Consider the following 19,865-nt stretch of genomic DNA (forward strand, 5'->3'; position numbering starts at 1 on the left):
TGAAAAAATAGGGATTGTGCATTAAGTGTGTGCTATAAAGAGAAACAGATTGTGACTACATTATTCATATGTAATTAAAATTCATGCTCCTCCATCTCCTGGATACACCTGAAAATGTTAAATATTTTAGTGAGTGCATGTATAAATATAGCCAGGTCACAGGTTTGACCCATTCTGCTGCTTGACGTCAGTGTGGGATGACTTTTTTCCGCTTTAATATTCTCCTCCACTCCCCCCCCCCCCCCCCCCCCCCCATCATTGCATTTATATGAACATTTACAGAAGTGATTACTCTACATAATAGGATCACATAGGATATTTATTTGTTCTACCCTCCTGGTGCTGACCTTTGACCCTCCGCCTTCTTTGTGCCTACTGTTCAAGAATGGCCTGAGTGAGTCAATTTGGCTAATTGTGTTTGACAGCTGAAAACCATAAACCACAGACTATGCTAATTAGTACCATTTTCAAAGCAAGAGAAACGGTTGCTAAGGAAAATAATGACAGTGAGCCCACACAGAGGTTTGTCATACTCAAGGCTGTCCTATATGTGGACCAATTTCATATTTGTCTTTTCAGATGTAAGGAGGGAGACTGGTTTTTTTTTTTAATGGAAGCTGTCACTCAACTCAGGAAGATGAAAGGCAGGATCCTTTAGATGTTGTATTGTACAACAAGCAGGACAAACACTTGACTGACACGAAGTCTTTGTAACAGATCTTACCAAATAGAGCAAAAATAATAACTCTGTTCCTCTTTTCTGACCTGCTGCTGATATCTGTCATAACTAATATCTCTTCTAAGAATCGTTTCTTCTTCTTATGTCTGTTCAGATCATTTTTCCTCATCAAGTCTAAGCTCATTGTGGCATATTTACTGGCTATCTTTGGTGAAAATAATATTGCACAATAGTATGCAACTAAAAAATGAAAGATCTTTGTCAAAGTAGTAATTCTCAGTTGCCATTATTCAAAAGAGAATGAAATTGTTATCCTTTTTTCTTATCCTCACACCTGGCAGTAATATTGAGTCTCATCAAGCTTTGGAAGGTTTGGAGATAATCATGTCAAAAATTGAGTTTAGAGTCTCTAGAAATCTTCTAAAGATTAAAAATCCCACTTCTACGAACACAGCGGTGTTTTGTGAAATCACATATAATCTCTTGCCTTTATGATTTTATTGGTTTGACGGCATCTTGTATCTCTAAGCTTAAAAACACTACCTATGCAAAAATTTCACAAAAATCAGACAGGAGGTAGCAGGAGGGAAAGTATGCACACGAGCAACCTATAGAAGAAAATAGTTCAATTTATTTAATTGCCTAGTAGCGTCTGTACTCGGTAGCATAGTGCTAAGCTGCTGTCACTGTATCATAAGCAGAAATACAGAAAATCATAAAAGATAAAATGTACAGCGACAGATAGAGCAGTTGACAAAGGAAATCCAAGAAATAAAAATATAGAGCACAAATGACAGAAAATCATCAGGACATACAGAACAGAGAAAAAGTTTATCACTCAAATGAATTGTAAATGCTACATCTGCATTTGATGAAATGTACCATTACCCGACTTCAGTCACTGGATATATGAAAAATAGTAGTTCTAGGCCCCTCAGTTATCAACATTTTAACAGAAAAGACTCTAAATGTTCTCCGAAGACTAAAATAAAGCCTACTTTTAAATTCAACAAAGGTCGTACTATACTCTCCTGCTCATGAACTTTGTTTGATTTAGTTTGATTTACAGAATGAAATGCCCCTATAAAGCAGTTAAATGGTAAAACTATTTTAACTGGTTCTGGAAATGTCAGGCACTGCTGGATACAATTAAACGTGTCGCAGAAGAGAAATTTCTGCTACAACAAAACAAAGCTTTAAGGGCAATTTCTTTCTGCAACACAAAGGAAAAGACTGGATCAAAAATAGCATTTAAAATTCTGGTCTTTCTTTCTTTCTTTCTTTCATTTTTATAAAACTGAATTAAAACACAATTTGTTGAGTCAGTATTTCCTGGTGGTACATGTAAGAAGAGCCTTTTTTTAAACATGCAGCAGACAATTAAGACAGCTGTTGCAAAACATGTGCAAATTTGGCTTCTACCACGACACTCATTAGTATCTTTGAGCAAAACAAGCACGTTACCTGTACCAAAAAATCAAGAATAGCCGAGTTGCTAAAGCCAAAGTACAAACTGAATGGAGGATGTGTTGTTTGACAGGAAGTATCAAAAAACCTGAGGTATGAGCCTAGTTTATGCCTCACATGCACTGTTTCCTTGCACAGTAGCCCGAATGACGTGAGGGCTAGAGGTGCAGAAATGCATATTCACTAACAGCAAGAACCTCGTCACACCTCTGCCTGTGTGCTACTTGTGTAACAATTAAATTATGGCCATGTCACAGGTTTTTATTGGTGTTTTGTATTTTGGCATGGCAAAAAAACATGCTTTGCATGCAGACAATTTTTTTCGAAAGTGAGGAAGGCTGAAAAATCGAGCCAGATGGATAACATACAAAATGTCAAGTCACTGTGTTTGCAGTTCTCACATTATGACCTGTCCTTCACACTCACTTTGAGGAACAGTGTTTTAAGTAGGATATTAAACTGTTGTAACAAACATGCACGATCAGCAGGCTCATCAGCAGCCTAGTTCATAATAAACCATAGATAACCACCGACCTAAATCACACCCAATTATTTTTCTTTTTGTTGTTGGCAGCTGTCAATTGCAGTAATTAAAACGAGTTTGAAAAACGAGTAAATAAACAGACCTTTCTTGTAAACCATTATAATGCTTTGAAAACTGTATTCACATTCATGTCAGTTCACACAATCCCAAATTTAATTTAAAAAGGTTTGCATCCCGGATTTTTGTACATAAACAATGTTGATAATTGAGGGCACAGGACTCCTGTCAGTGTTGTTTTTATGCAAGTCGAGGATTAAAGGTTTTCTTGTCAAATGCTATGTTGGACTAGGTCAACACACAACACATAACAAATAAAGGTCACAAAAATGCATCACAGAAAAGTCGGTATAGGCTGCTGACAGACCATGCCATTGGCTCTGTTTCTCTTGACCAAGCTGGTATCTCCGTTGAAGCAGTACGTCTAACAAAAGCACAGCACATCACTGAAAACTGACTTATTTTGTCTCACTGGCCTTTTATTTGCATGAAGGTGACTGACTGCTCAGCTTGTTATGCCTGTGCAGGAGAGGATATCATCTTTACCTGGAGGCCTGTACTCCCACAGGCTGACTCTTTCCTATCCTAGGACAACCGGTTTTCAGGATCCCATCATCCTCTGGAAGAGCAGTCACACATGCCTTGACAAAGGCACTGGCAGAATCCATAGACCAGGCAAACTGTCAGGCTTGATGGTACTAAGCTAACGCATACAATACCCAGAGTCACTCTCTGAATCACCAGCAAGTAGATTCCAAGAGGAAGTGAGCCAAAGTATAAGAAACCCAGAAGCCAGACCAGGATGCGTGGGACATGATTACAGAACTTGGACAAGGCATCCTGATCTGCTGGCCCATTAGAGCCTATAGATACTGAGTCCAGGCTTTGCTCAGCATAAACATCTGAGCTGCCATTTTGGCTTGGAGAGTGTTGTGAGTCCCTCTGCACCTCCATTATAGTGATTACCAGGCAGTTGGATGAGTCACGAGATGGACTGGAGGAGGAGAAACTCTTTGGAGTCAAGACCACCTCCCTGTTTTGGTCGGAATTCCAGGATTTGTCTCGCATCACCAAGTGGGACATGATGTTAACATCATCAGGCAGGGCTGAAATCTCCTGCTCAGTGATCTCAGTTTGGTGTCGGCAAAAGGGGCAGGAGATGCAGCCTGCACTGTCAGCAATATCCAGGATTTTAATGAGACAACGGGCACAGACCCGGTGAAGGCAGTCCAGGATTTTAGGCTTCCGGTGGTGGACATTGTAACGCTGATAACAGATTTTACACTCTAACTCCTCCGGAGGAGGACTTTCCTTCTCCTCAAACTCAGTCTGAGGACAGCTCATCTTCAAGTCATGTTCTAGGGAAACATATAGAGACAGGGTGAAATAAAAACAGAACATCACATGTGACTTTAACTAGTATGCAAAGGAAGTAATAAAAGAAGAAGGAAGAAGGAAGGAACAAAAAACCAGAGCATGTTTGTCATTACAGTGTCTTGCATCTCTCTGCCCAGCAGGAAAAGGTCAAAGCTCCTCTCTGACTGCTTTGACTTTGTGTACCTTCTGGTGATGAAAGATTTATGATTTGGGAGTTGAATCAGGGTATTATACTAGTGCCCTTTTGTGGCAAAGTAAGAGCCAGTAGTGCTATTGATAATCAGGGAGAGATGGTACAGGGAGCTGCTCCCTGAACATTTTTCATTGATTCATTAGTGTTGATGCAGTTCTTAAAATAAATGACCAGCCCTTGAACCAAAGGTTTGATTGTTACTTAAATTATTTTTTAATGTATTTATTCATTATCCATTGGATTATATAAAGTCCTTCTTGGCATTTAATTTATTCAGTTAGGGCATTGGATAGTAGAGCATTGTCATTCATTGAAAGACTCTCATTGTTCTCCCTGAACAAACTGATTTCTTTTATTGGGCATTAAATGTGTTTGCTGAGTTAGTCATCAGGGCATTCGTTTTCGTAACCGTTTATTGAGCGCAGGGTCATGGTGGGGATAATGCCTATCACAGCTGTCATAGGGAGGGGTATAGGGTACACCCAGGTCATCAGTTCATCACAGTGCTTCCAGAGAGAGACAGACAATCACACAATCACCCTCACATCCAGTTTAGAATCACCAAAGACACGTATGTTACCTAACATACATGTCTTTAGACTGTGGGAGAAAACTAGATCACGCAGAGGAAACCCACAAAGGCACATGGAAAACAGGCAGAAAGGCCCAGCCAACCATGAACATTCAAAAACCAGCAAGTTAATCATGACTTGAATTTATTAGTTTACTGAACATGATGGCCATTATTGGCTAGGATATGCTGAAATTTTTGACCAGTCTACCTATATGTCAGGATGTTTGCAGTTACCTAAAGGTGCTTCATTACTGTCATACTAGACAGAAGTTTTACAGTCTTACAATTTCCATCCCCACAAAAATTTAACAGCAACACCTAGCTATATTAGTCATAATTGTCATGTACCTACAAAAATTCCCTCTGAAGACATATGAGGAAGGCTTCAGACCCCACACTACATGGACTTTGCTCCAGACCTTCATTTAGGAGGACCCCTCTTTGTAGCTGCATACTCCATTGTTGCTGTTCCTGATCATGTTTCAAGATATTCCTGATTCATGGTTCATATTTGTAAACAAATTTAATTTTAAATTGAAATCTGTGTGTGTCCAACAAAATTGATAGCTCATTTCTAACCATCCATCAATCCATACGACCCTCCTTTCCGAAGAAAAAAGGGTTGTAACATTGTGTAAAATGTAGGTAAAAAAATAATGCCTTGATTTGCAAATCAGTCAGACCCTGTATTTAATTCTTTATAATATTAAGATGACCAATACTGAAGCTTAGATTTAAAATATATATATACTCATAATTTGGGGAGCTTTTAATGATTTCCAGAACGGAGACTTTTGCTCTTGTTTACATTATACACACCATTCAAACCTTTTTTGGAAATGGGTTGTAAGCCCTGAAAACAATGCAAACATGACATGATAAGGAACTTACTGACAATTGCTCTGGTTGTTAATTCAGCATATACTGATGCAACTGGAAATGATACCGAAGGACTGTTGTAATCTAATTCCACAGACATTGAGCTGTGATACAAAAACTACTGAACATCAGCTCCAGTTGTTACTGTCACATTTGTTTTTGCATATTACAAAACACATTCGAGTCGTGATGAGGTTTCTGGTAACTCGTCTACAGCCTGAAACACTTCTTCTTTTTAGCAAAACTACCACACTGTGGATTTCTTTGAATGTCCCTGAGGGCTGAGAAATATGTGTGATCATACAAAAGAGACTAAATACTTAGCAGGAGGTCTGTCATTTCTGAAGCAAATAAATATCAAAATCATTTTATCCATACTGTGTATATGTTCTGTTTATTAAAACTGGATAAGGTAGGAAATTCTCAATATCACACATGGGATTTTTTTATAGGTTTCCCTTGCTTCTGCAGATTTAGAACAGCATTATTCTTTTATGCTCTGTTCTCTTGAAATTTAGCCTTGAGAAGAAAATGAAATAGGAAACTCAGTTTTCTTCAGGTAAAGAAATAATCAGTAGCTCTTTTAACCGTCTAATTTTCCATTTTTTCAATTTTCCTGTCGTATTTGGATATGCCTGCATGGCACTGCTTGTGTGTGCGTGCGTGTGTGCACAGAAGTCCACAGTTTAGGTTTGTTTCGCTGTCAGTTGTGCCAAGAGCAACTGACAGCAAAGGGGCAAATGAGCAGCTACTGTGTCTGCAGCCAAATCAACAGACCTAATACTAATACTTAATACTGTGCATAAACTCATGCACCCATTGTGTTATGTCAAATAATATGTAAAGATGTTGTTCTTAGTTAGCTATAGGCTATGACACATAGTGCTCAGCTAGTAGATTTAAGGTTTTGGGAATATTTCTCTCTAGCATACAAAAGTAAAGTGGTTTCGATGAGGCTACTTGTGTGGAAAACACATCCATTCTCTTACAAAATCAACTTTTTTTAAAGTCTTGAATTCTTGGCACTAGGATTTGTGCTACGGCCACACAACTTAAATGCCATGTTGAGGCCAGACACAGTTGCTGTATAAGGTTTAGTAACACATTGACATTTTTCATCCTTTTTAGAAAAGTGCTTGAGATTGTCCTCTGGGACATCACTTCTGATAGGTATTTGTCCTTGAGGGCCCCTCCATTACAGGTAGTGCCCTCACCTGAAAATACCACAGATCACGCTGTACTTCCTGCGTATTGTGTTTTTGCGCAGCATCTTCTTGGAGCCTACATTATGGCTACATTTCCCTAAAGATAGTTGGTTCATATGATGAATTTTAATACACTTTTTCTTAGCCCATGAGCTATGGTGAGTGACATGTATAAACTGAAAGACAAGGTAAAGCTGGTTACTTAACATGCTGCCTCTTGCATGTACTGCAAGAATAACTGTGGAAAATACTCTAACCTCAATATCCTGCAAAAGTGCGTGTGTGAAAACTGATTAGATACCAACTAGTCAATGGGATATAATCAGTTTAATCAGTACTGTTTCACCATCATTCAAAATGAAAGATGTGTAGCTCTCTCTAAATGTGGCAGTTAGCATAGGAAACAGCAGTGTCTGGAGATGGTAGTCCAGTCTTTGTTCAGCTCTAAGTTTATTTTGTTCAATTCAAATTAAATCAGTGAGGTTTAGAAAGGTTACGAAAGGTTTAGTAAAACCTCAGAAATTGCTTTTGAGAGCCATGGCACAGTTCATTCCTCTTGATACTGCTTACTTTACTTCTGTATATGGACATTAACAAGTCCCCCTCCCATCATGAAAGTGTTATATAAAGAATGGCCAGTCTTTCACTCATTCATGACCATGAAATATAGATTGAATAGGTGGATTTTGCACTGGCAATTGCCCAATAGTACTCTCTGTGACTTACTGACTGTTAAATATTTAAGCCTGTCTGTTGAGTTAAAAAGCCTTCTGAAAGATGTCAGAAAGACGGAGATGTTCCTGCTAGATCAATCATGTAAGCAGAACTGCCTGATTTTCCACAAAAGTCCCCCCCCCCCCCCCCCCCCCAAAAAAAAAAAAAAGGTTGTAAAGAGGGGGATCGATGCTCATAACTCATGAAAGAGCCCAGTTTGCAAAAAGAATTTGAGAGTTGGGGTTATAATTTTTTTAAGTATCCCAGAGAGCTTACATTGTAAACAAACTTTCAACTGTTTTCCCCACAAAGCCTGTATTACTAAAACCTAACAGACCAATAACAGTCATTAACCTTTTGCAATGCTTGAAACATTAATGATATTATTCACATCGGTGTTTTCTTCTTTTGCAATCATTGTACTACCTTAGTACTTTTTTTTACCACTACTCCCTGTCATTATGCATAACTGGCCGTTTACTGCAAAGAAATTTGTATCCACTTTGGGGATATACTTTATGCCACACTTTCAAATCTACCATATGAACTTACAGCCACCATAATATGTATATCAAACATTTCTGGGGGGAAAATTGCTTTTGTTGGTCGAGCTGTGGTTTAATTGAAATAATTTGCTGAGTGTGTTGTTGTCAGGTTCCTGGTCTGTAAGGAGAATATCCCTACTTTACGTGCTAAGCTATTAATCACCACAGCCTTCATCACCATCTTGCACTTTGCAATATTGCGTATCTCATCACTTTGCAGTCCAACCAGATGAATTGTCCAGAGCCATCCAGCGGTGCTGTCATCTGGAGCAACACACATTTGCATCGATCTATTCTGGTCCAAGACCTGCCAGGTTTTTTTCTTTCTGTACGTGCTGTCAGATTCTCTTTTTTTCAAGTGTATTGTTTTCAACTAATAGAAGACAGGGTATGCATGTGTTATTGCATTCAATTGAAGCTAAATTATGAGCTTAGCTGGTGATATTAGACTTGTCTCAGTTTTTACAGAAACAGGACATAGATTTTTTTGTAGTCCATGCAGAAAGCATGTCTTCTGATACATGCTGCAAATACAGAAACACTGCCGGCTAAAGTCAGCTTCACGTGTTGAAAATGCTACTGTGATCTCTCTCCTAATGAGAAACTGCTTCATAATGTGGATGCTGTTGCAAAATTATCAAGCAGGTGACGTTATTAGTTGTTAATAGTCACTGTGAACAGAGTGATGGTAAAAAAAAAATAATAATAAAAGGTACCCTTTGGATAAGATTAGTTACTTGAGGTTAGATAGCAGGACAAATTAGTGCCCATATTGAAGAGATTCCAAAAATAAAGAAAGAGTTTCTTTTTAGCCATAGTGTCACTCTAAAATAAATCAACCACTCTTGCCTACTGTAGTAGTTAAATTTCATGAATAAATATAGAAAAATCACACCTTAGTCATTGTGACTGAGTAGTTAATTCACTGGGATCTAATTGCACTTTACTGTGGAGAGTCACTCTCTTTATATCTGAATTTTGAGATACTGTAAATAGTCTTGTAATAATTAGGGAGGCTACTGTTTACCCAGAAACATGCTTTGATATGTCCTTGAGAAAGGTTGTTGTAGACCAGGTTACTAACCACTTCATAAACATGTGTTATTTAATGTGTAGTTCAAGAGGAAGCGTAACATGTGAGAGAAAGTGGAAACATTAAATTCTAAGATACACATTGAATATAATCCCAGGTACTTTTGATATGTTTTTGCACATTATGACTGTCATTGAAAACCTTATATGTTGCCCAAAGTAAACAAATGTACTCATACAGGTTTCAAGCATTGATGGGGTTCCTTTTACTGTTATAGACTGTTGAATGGGTATGCCTGCCCTACAACCCTTAGAATTCATTTAACTAAAGAGAAAGCCTTTAATACACACTGGTTAAAAGATGCAATTGATAATAGAAACAAAAGGATAGTGAATGAGCAACAAAAGCATTATTCAAGTTAAGGGAACTATTAGTTAATAGTAGAAATGAAAATGACAGACTTTTGTGCTACTAGCAAATAGTCTTTAGCCTTCACATGTACAGCAGCAGGCACTGGGTTTCTTAACAATGAAGTCGACTTCACATTTAAGCATCTGTTGGACTAGTTACTGTGTGTGAGCCAGTCTACCGTTCTGGCGCATTTTTACTGAATAATTAGGCCCTTATTGAGTCAGATGGTAATTTCACACTAGAAATTACAGCCATTTTGGTTTACCTAGAAAAATGCTAGAATCAGTCATTTCAGCATGAGATCCCATAACAACACGCACACTATAGCCTCTTTTGTCTTTTTGTTTGTGCAGAGAAGAGATGGTTTTTTTCAGTATTACACTGGGTTTTAAAACACTGGACCACTTTCTGTCTCCCATTTGCCGAACAAAGTGTTCTTATAACCTTGATAAACACGCCTGCCTTTGTATCCTGCATTCATGGTGTTTAGTGGCTCATCCTGGGATTTCAAGCCAGTAACAAGTCCATCTTTTTAATAGCAAAAAAAATGCTTTGAGGAACACGTTTCATGACATAATGGAAAAGACTTTAATCAGCAAGATAAAAGCAAAGTCTAAGCTGTGTTATCACAGCTACAGACATCTTTGAAACACTGAGCTCCAGACGCTTTGACCTGCGCCTTCACACCCAGAGTTATGCAGGTCAATACTTTGTATAGATCCTGACAAAACCAGATCAAACGCGGTTTACCTGCATTTATAGCACTAGTGTTCCAAAAAAAAAGTTGTAATTGTATATTAAACATACTGCAATTGTTTTGTAAATCTTGAAAAGCCATGTTATATTTAAAATAGAAAATAAAAAGCATATAAAAATTTTGAATATGACAACCATGTTAAAAATGTAATTGTACTAAGAACACCATTTGCATTTGTTTTTCACTGGCAGGTACTTCTTGGTTACCAGTTCGGGTTTTAATTAATGTACAGTCTGACTTTGTCCATTGTCATTGAAGACATCAGATTTTACCTTAGGTTACTTGCCATATTCCAAACATTCTGTAAAATACTTTTTCATAGCCAGACTTGCAGGATGTGTAAGATATCGTGCGAAAAAGACCTTAATGTATGTTGCTTTCCAAAAGTCTGCTGCTGGACACATAGAAATGTTGTCCAGTGGCTTCTGATACTCCCTTAGTTTACAGCAAGTGGACCATTTGCCCTCACCTTCCTGTGTCATTATTCTCCTGTCCCCTACCTTCTTCATTTCACTGTGGATTGTTGATGATAGCTTTGACCTTTGTTGTCAGAATATCCGCTTGGTGATGCTTGTCTGAATTATGCCATTGATCCAAAGGATTATGGCCATGCTGCTGCCAGAGCTTTCATGCTTGTTTATAACAATTAGGTGTGAAAAACAAAGAAAGGCAAACTTTCTTTGATTTTTTTTTAAAACTAGATTGTTTAAAAAAGATTAAAAGCATTAACAGTTCTATGTGTGCCTGTGGTAATAAATTGTACCACAGCTTTATACATACAATATAGTCTAGTGATTCTAGTCAATTCTAATAAGGTACTTTTGAAGATTTTCTCTTCTTGGGAGTTCTTAAATACTGATAAATTATCATTACTGCTTGTGTGCTTGGTGTCAATATTGGGCACATATTTAACTGCATGTTCATTTAGTCACATATGTTGTACTCCTATATGACACATGTGAAGATGCACAATATTTAGGCATTTGTTCAACCATTAAATCAGCAACCACCATATAAATAACTGATTGAGTCTAATGAATACAGAAACAATTATGCAACCTGACAAACATAGTAGCACTACTACAAACCATTTTACATAACGTTTTACAGCTATTTATTTAAAGTTATTTAAAGTTATTTAAACTGGCATTCAGGCATTTTCTTTTATATGCAGCTGAGGCAATGACAAAATTGTGTCTCTTAAATAAGACATCTGGCACAAACAGTATTCTGTTAGGAACAGTTGTCAAAGTGTATTTCATCATAAGCAGCAATTATGTATGGATGGGAATGTGGCTTAAGTCTCCAAGCTCACTGCCATCTTGTGCAATTACACAGGAGAGTGTAACTGTAGAGAAGAACACCCACTTATTCTATAATCTGTACCTCAGATAGTACTAACAAAATGAGTAAACAGGTTAACAAAACACGGGGAAGCTGGTTACAAAGTTTTCAAAAAACTGAAGTTACTAAACAAGTTGTATGCTGTATGTATGAAACTACAGGAAACTGCATGGTGGCACATTTAAACATATCACACATGTGGCATCTCTCACAGTTACTGAAGAGAGAAAAACGGGATTTATGCTTCAGAATGAAGTCAAGCAACTGATTTGTAGAACAGCTCTGTAAGTAACCTGTGGATTATTGTATGAGCATTACCATTAGCATTTAGGTTTGAACAGTTTTATTCCTGATAACAGAACTGTCACAGTGAGTACTTTACTAGATAATATTAACAGACTTCTGGCCTCTGGCCTCTGGTTCATGCTATTATACGATTTTTAAAAGGGAAAGTAAAAATAATTTAGCCGTCCAGGGAAGTTTAGCCCCAATAGCATTTTATCATAGCGCAGCATTTGGACACAACCTTTGTGACAACAAATCCATTTCACTGGAAGAAGTCAGCACAGTGTCTGGTCCTCGGTCCTTGACCTACTTTTAATTCCCGTTTATTGTTTAATGTTCCATTTGGTTCTTAGTTTGTTTAGTGTTCATATTTGAGTTTCATCTTCCTTTATATCTTTTTTTTGTTGTTGTTTTTTTGTTTTTTTGCTTTAGTATCCTGGTTATTATAACTCAGTGTGTTCCTTTTCCTAGGCTTTACACCTGTGTCTTTCTTCATAGAGTTTATGGATGTCAGGGTCTTATGTCTGTGTGTAGTCAGTCACGTTTCACGTCTGTAGTCAGTGTTGTTGTGTGTTCTTCCTGGGCTTCTTGAATTTTTTTAGATTTCCTTTCCCCCCCCTCTTTTTTTTGCATTTAACCCTAAACCAAATAAACTTCTCACTCTGTTTTTGTTTTTGAACTTTGGCTCGGTATGCCTTGTATTTGGGTTGTAATCTGCTGCACATGACAACATTTTGACTCCTAGGGTTTGTCATTCTGTCCTGTAGTCCAGTTTCCGAGTCAGCCATAGTTGCCAAAAAGTAGAAACTATTCAATAATATTCATTTTAAGGTGATGGCCTAGGTTTTACCTGGGCAAGTTTACGTTTACATGTGGTGTTTGCGTATTCATCCTGTTTTCATGTAGGTTTGATGTGGCAATTGGCATTTACCATCAGAATTTTAAATCCACAAATGAAAAACAATCAGTGTAGTTGTAAAGAAATTTTAAAAACTATAAAGCTCCTAACAAATATATGTTTGTATATTTATATTTTTATATATTTATGTTTATATAGTTATTTATCCAGTGCTCTGTGGTTCACTGGAGCTACTTCACACTTGGCAAAGTGGTTATCAATGGTAATCTGAGTTTCTGTGGAGGTTAAAGCAGTGCAAGGACATTGTGTAAGGTCACCCTTTATGGCTGGCATCCCAGGAATAAACCTTGCTCTGAATCTGATGAACATTGCAAAATGATTCTATGGTCAGATGAGACCAGCATAAATTTGCTTGGCTCAGATGGGGTCCAGCATGTTTGCTGTGATGGTGAATGTTATGTACCAAGGCAGCATAGTGCGATGATTTAGAGCTGCAATACCAAAGGTGTTGGGGCTTTTCACACCATGGAGGCCTGTAAATATAATTAAATGCTACCAGTCTACAGAAATCTGACTGAAGAGGGATAACAATCCAAAGCACTATTGCACAAGAATGTCTGAAGACAAATATAGTCTAGATGTTTCCCTACTAATCCAGTGCAAAAATCCTTTGGGGTATTTTAAAGAGAAGGTTTTCTTGCATTACATAGAGCAGCACCATCCCTCCAGCAAAGAGCGACTGAAAAAAGTTCATACAATGAGGCCTGTACTGTCAATATAGTTCAGTCAAGACCACTATAGTCAAAGGAAAACTATTTCCATCAACGTTTATGTATATTAAAATATATTTGGCAGTATGGTTCTTTCCTGAGACCTTCCCACATTTCCCTGTGCACACATGGAAATATGGCAGCGCAGATACATGGTTGGCTTTGAGCAGGTGGTAAGACTAAAAGGATGAACTTTAGCTAGTTTTTAATGGGTACAAACAAAACAACTAGTGATGGGCATTCTAGAGAATCTGTACATAGCCTTGGCTGCTCAAGCTGGAAGTTAATGTTTTCAAACTCACATGAAAAGTTGTTTAACCTGAGCTGAAAAGTATATTTAGTAATTTCAAGCATGATCGCTAAGCACACCATTTAACAGCAGCTTCTGTCCTCTTCTTACAGAAACAAAGTAGTCTAGCTTGCAAACAAGGCTCAGAGTGATAGCAAATCGAATCTCGTTCTCTGCATTCTGCACAATGTGCTCCATGATCATTGTGCTATTCCTTCAACCCCTCTGTGACCATCTCCTGCGGGAAATGTCTGACTGTCCATTGGTCATGCTGATCAGCAGTATCCAGCTATATGGGATGCGCTCCTGACTCAGCAGCAAAATAGGTTATTTCAAAATGGAAGAACACCTGACCACATTGACCCGACAACATGTTATTAGACTGATTAAAGTGGACAGTCAGCGATCTGATCTTACACACCAGGTTACAATAACAGTTGATGTAATTCATATTCATGTTGGGGCTGTTTGTTGTAATTTAATGTGGGGTTAAAGTATTGTTATGCAAAAGTCCTTCTGCAGAGTAGAGCTCTTTATACCATACTTTCAATTAATACATTCTTTTGAGATTTTCAGGAGTTAATCCATTTCTTTCTCAATGTCAGAATGGTAATAAAATAAATCATTTGCTAGCCCAAACCACCCTTACTCCAACTCTAATCTGTCTTAAATTATACTTATGTGAAGAAAATATACTGGATTTATTTTGTATTTTTGTTGTTACTGTGTGGAGAAGGTCAGCAGCCCCTGGGATGCAGCTAGAATGGGGGCTATATTGGCTTTGTGTTGCTCAGCTCAGCTTGTTGTGAGGGCTAAATGTCACCAGTTCAGCTGGGCTGATGGCTGACTCCCTGGAGAGTTGGAGACATTTTGATTTGACAACATATAATACCGATTCCATTCATCACTGAGCTCAGCTGGGAATTAGCATGCCAGCTGGGCAGAGACAGAGGCCATATTCAAGGCTGAGACTCCTAAATGGTTAAGCGGCCAGCATGTGAGGAGGCAAGACAGGAGTCAGATAAGTTTCAGATTAATATTTAGATTCTGCTTGTCAGGTGGGGCATTGGAGCCACCCTGCTGAGTGAAGGTCGGTGCCCTGCTGCTTTTGTGCTTTCAACATTTGTTAAATACATCTTGAATATTTCTGGCATGTTCTGCTTTTTATCAAACATGTTTGCATGTGTTTGACTTCTCTCTGAGTGTGCACTATTATACCCCATGGACTCCACTCCTTTGTTTTTCTATTTTCTTTTATAAACTAAGATCAATACAAGAATGCATTAAAAATGGTGTTATGTTATTTATTTTGGTTGTCTTAGGACATAATGACAGTTTTAGTCAATGCATCTAAAGTCAGCTCGTTTATTGGTTGTTTTACATTGGGGTTTAATTAGGTTCTGTGTGGTTTTCAAGACATTAAGAGAAGAATTATTTTTTATGAGTATTTTTGTAAGGAGAATCCTATTTTTTTTTTTTTTTTTTTTTAGAATTTGTCATTCCTGGTCCATGAGAAGTAAAGCAAAACAGGCTGTCCCTTTGTCAAAGCATTAAATACATCACACAACTACAGGGTGGCGGATGGTGACATATGCTACCCCCTAATAACCACATAGATGCTCTCCTCCAGAGAGCAGTCACCTTTGTTGGATTAAGTGGGAGATGTGGCCTATGGTTATATTACAGATGAAGCCTGTGTAAAATTGAACAGACAGGCTACACATATGTAATAATCTTCATTTATTTTGTTTTAGCTACATTTAGATTGTTATTATTAATTATGCTTCATCTCTGTGGTTGTATATTCCATAGCACTGTTAGTCATTCTTACATTGTTCTTTTTCTTTCTCTTGCTATTACAAAAAACATAATCACAGCCACACACATAGACTGCACTTAAAACTCACTCTCTTTGCTTATAAGGTGTTAGTAAATAAAACTGGTCCTACGTTTAATCAGTCAGATACATTTCTTGCAGCATGTTCTCTGTCCTGCTATCACGCTATTTGCAATCTGTGGCCTCTTGTATACACACCTTTATAGAATCAGAGCAGCCTTTTCAGTGCATCTTGCAGATAACAAGGCTAACAGATACATTGAAGCTGTTTGAGTGAAAAACACCTGTGAATCTTTAGAGTTGCTCTGCAGATAATGCACTAAATATATGGATTCCTTAAAACTACCATTGTGTGCATGTCAAAGAGAAAAATGAACCCAAAAGTGCAAATATTTAATGTGCAAGAGTTGCTGTCATCTGAACATAACTGTCTCGCATTGAAACACCAAGGCTGGTATCTCACAATAAATGATTATTGTTGTCACAGTGTAATTATGGCTGACTTATCATAGTGAACCAATCTTAATAAGAAAACTAAAATGATTTAGATTTGGTTTTATAACAACCCTGAATTGGAATCGCTGAAGAAAATGGCTGGCTGGATGGATGGATTATAACATGTTTATCTCGGTAAGGCAAAAATGTCTTCAATTAAATAAGTCATGATTTGTCCTAAGATTCAAGTTTTAAATCAAAAGATATATATTTTGGTTCTACTAGCAGTATAGTATGACAGACTTCTGATGAGAATTGTGTCAACTGTATGATCAGAGAAAATATAAAAGCTTATATTTGGTTTAATGTTGCCAGTGTACATCCATAAAACTAAATTAATATATGTGTCCATTTCAGTGTAGAATGCTGGATAATTAATGTTTTTTTCTAAACATGAAAAATATATGTATATGTCATGTTAACTCTGATGCAGGGAATTATTTCAGTTCATTTTCAAGATAATGTTATATATGTATACATTTTTCTATACATATAATATGCTATTGATGGTTTTCATTTTCTTGTATGTATGCTGGTATAAATGGTACAGAGCTATGGTGATGTTACTGTTGGCATGCAACTGCTATAATGGGCACTTTAGGAGTAGACAATATAGCCTTGAAATTATGTCCCAATATTATCGATGATAATATCATAAATAAATGAAAAAATAAATACTGAACAATATGTGCAGCTCACAGGCAGCAGCGTTTCTTAGTGCAAACAAAACAAAGGGCTTTGTTTTCCGTAGTAGTAGTCTGTCACTAATGGCAGACTACTTAATTCAAAGTCTGAATTTATTTCCACCCGGAATTATAGTGAAATAGTGGCGGCATAATATTACACATTTGACATCTAACAGAGTGCAAGTCAAATGTAAGCACAAGGTAGCCTAGGTAGTGATTTGCTTTGAAAGAGCCTGCACCACTGTGTCATATAAAAAAAAAAAATGAAATTGAATCTTGAAATTGAATCCTATCTTGTGCTCACAATGCTGTATCTTGTTGGTTCAAGCATTTAACCAGCTGCTTAAAGCTCTCCTTTCACACCGTGTAACCACATGAATAAACAGTGAAACATGTTTTTTATTTCCACTTTTAGAGAAAATAGTTTTCTTGCATATTTTGCAAAGTACTGTGCTTTGTTGGTGGTAACTGGAGGCTGACACGCTGCCCTCGTTCTCAGACATGTCTGGGCTTGAATCGTTGTTGTATATGCTAGCAAATGTAAATGCATAGCATCACTTTATCACTGATGTTGTGATATGACGCTATATGCCAAATAAAAATCAATATTGGAATTATCACAGGCAGTATGATAAGGTATAGTAGTAGTTCACATATGTGTTATAGGTACATAATTAACACGGCCAATAATCATGTCACAACAAGCTGTTGATTTCTGTTAATTTTATTTTAATTTCTTGTTTGTTTTGTCACAGATTTAAGCTCTGGTCATAATGTAGTATGAACTCATAATTGGTTAAAATAAATAGAGGGATTATTAGTCACAATTAATAAAAAAGAATCACATTGCTTCACCTATTTATCTGTCAGGACATTTTTTAGCTGGAGCAAAAAATCGTTTCTCATTTTAAATTTCTTGGAAATGATAAAACTTTATGCCACATGCATATAAAATTATAGAAATTATTGCTTTGAGGTCACAGAGGAAGCAAAGCTGTCCATGTAATTCCAACACTTAATTAACAGGTGGTTCATTCATACTTTTGCTGTGACAAGATCCCAGTTAGCCTAAGGAAAAAGCATTTAACATCTGGTGTTGCTTCTCTGAAAATATTTGAAGAGAGGCTTTATTTGAAGGAGTTTTCACTTCTGCCTGAGTCTACAATAACCAGGAGCAGTTAGGGTCAAAACATAATTTGGGTGAATGCCTCATGTTTGGATAATTATAACCCAACAGTCTTCTAATCGGGTATCGTAATTGCTAGATTTGAAAGGAAACGGTGTAAAGCTTAGGGACATAGCCTTGTGGATAGAAAAACGAGCATCGAATTCATCGTCAGTATTCAAACAGAATGAAGAATGTCGTATAATAAAATACAGGGAAGCCAGTTATTTAGTAAGCAATTAATCCGTAAAGTAAAAGAGTAAAAAAAAGCATGTTCGTTTTACTCTTTCCGAGGCAGACATTGTAATTTTCCCACTGCACACGCACACAAATACACAGGCTGAGAGATGGCTACTACCCCCACACACACACTATCTGTCCTTATTCAGACCTTGTTTTCCTCAGTTCTAAGTTGTCTCTGACTGCAGTGCCCAGAACAGCAGCATGTGTTATAGCTACTGTCATTGTGTCTTTTTGTGCATCTGTATTTTTCTCTGCCACACAGTTTTTCTTATAGTCTAGTTTTTGTAGATTGTTACTTGACTTTATCAGAAGTAAAGCAGGGCACAGTAAAAAAAAAAAAAACCCTCACCTGTTTCCACTTGTAGAAGTGTGTGTGTGTGTGTGCTGCACTACGAGCAGTTGTTATGAACTGTCAGCAGCCTAACAGCTGCTCATCTGTAGACACAATGACTGAAGTATAACTTTATAACAAACTGCTATTTCCTGGACACAGACATACACAGACACAAAGACAAGTACACGCCCACCAGACAAATAAACACCACATGCAGAAGAAATACAGAGGGATTCACACCATCCTTTCCACAAAATCTACTGATCTGTGTGTGTGCATGTTTGTGTTTGTGTGCTGTTGTTGTTGTTTCTCACCTTGTCCCAGTGTGTGAGACTCCCCCTCCTCCACTCCACTTGTCTCTGCTGCGCTGTCCTTCATGTAAATCCACCCCTCTCATAGCAACACTCCACATCTCATTCCTCCGTGTCTGTGTGCTGCTAATGTGTATGTGCAGGTGTACCGGAGCCAGGCGTCAACCAGACTGGCAGCGTTGGAGGAGGCGGTGGAGGGGAGGACAGTGTCTTACCAGACGGAGATCCTTCACCTGCAGACGCTGCTGAGAGAAAGACAGGAGGCAGAGGAGAAACTGCTGCAGTCCAAACGGTAGGAGGGGTGTGAGGAGAAGGGAGAGAGAGAGAGAGGGGGGGGGGAGGAGGAGAAATGTTAGAAGGCAAGAGGGCAGGAAAAGGGAGGAGGAAAGGGAGAGAAGGCATGAATGGGAGGAGAAGGAGGAGGACGAGGAGGAGGAAAAGATGATTTGTGTGTATCTGTGGTTTGGAAAAAAAGAGTGAAGACAGGGAGAGGCATAAGTGTGTGTGCAGGTGCTCGTAGAGGCAGAAGGAGAAGACGTGTGTAGGCAAACAGATCACTTTTAAGTTTTTCAAGTATTCACGTAGCCTAGGCTATAAAAAAGAAGGAATTGCCATACAGAAATGTGAAAGGTTTTCTTTGAGTTTATTTAGCAGTTACATCAACAGGTTTATTCCTCAACTGTGAAATTCTTTGTTCAATACATATTCCTCCTAACTCGGTCCTAAATTATTAAACTGAAGATGCCAAAAGTATTTAGAATATTTCTTTTTATATGTTGATAGAGTTGTCAGAGACCACTTTATTTTCTTTTTTTGGTAAAGTTTCATGGTGTGTGTGTGTGTGTGTGTGTGTGTGTGTGTGTGTGTGTGTG

General features: G+C 37.8%; 2 protein-coding genes across 3 annotated transcripts in view; one reads left to right on the forward strand and one right to left on the reverse strand.

Annotated features, from left to right (window-relative positions):
• Positions 1 to 19,865, forward strand: part of cep89 (centrosomal protein 89) — a 55,604-nt gene that overhangs the window by 23,672 nt on the left and 12,067 nt on the right. For both annotated transcript variants that reach the window (XM_040011115.1, XM_040011116.1), the window contains one exon: positions 19,137 to 19,285. In XM_040011115.1, the coding sequence (XP_039867049.1) occupies positions 19,137 to 19,285 (149 nt within the window). The remainder of the gene's footprint in view (positions 1 to 19,136; positions 19,286 to 19,865) is intronic.
• zgc:165481 (uncharacterized protein LOC100073327 homolog) lies at positions 1,943 to 19,143 on the reverse strand. The gene is made up of 2 exons (XM_040011127.1): positions 18,997 to 19,143; positions 1,943 to 4,045 (listed from the first exon to the last, which is right to left on the reverse strand). Exons 1-2 carry the CDS (start codon positions 19,058 to 19,060, stop codon positions 3,300 to 3,302), a joined length of 810 nt encoding a protein of 269 aa, XP_039867061.1. The 5' UTR covers positions 19,061 to 19,143; the 3' UTR covers positions 1,943 to 3,299.

This window comes from Simochromis diagramma, unplaced genomic scaffold (assembly GCF_900408965.1).
Source record: "Simochromis diagramma unplaced genomic scaffold, fSimDia1.1 OVJJ01000603.1, whole genome shotgun sequence".
In the NCBI taxonomy this organism is placed as follows: Eukaryota; Metazoa; Chordata; class Actinopteri; order Cichliformes; family Cichlidae; genus Simochromis; species Simochromis diagramma.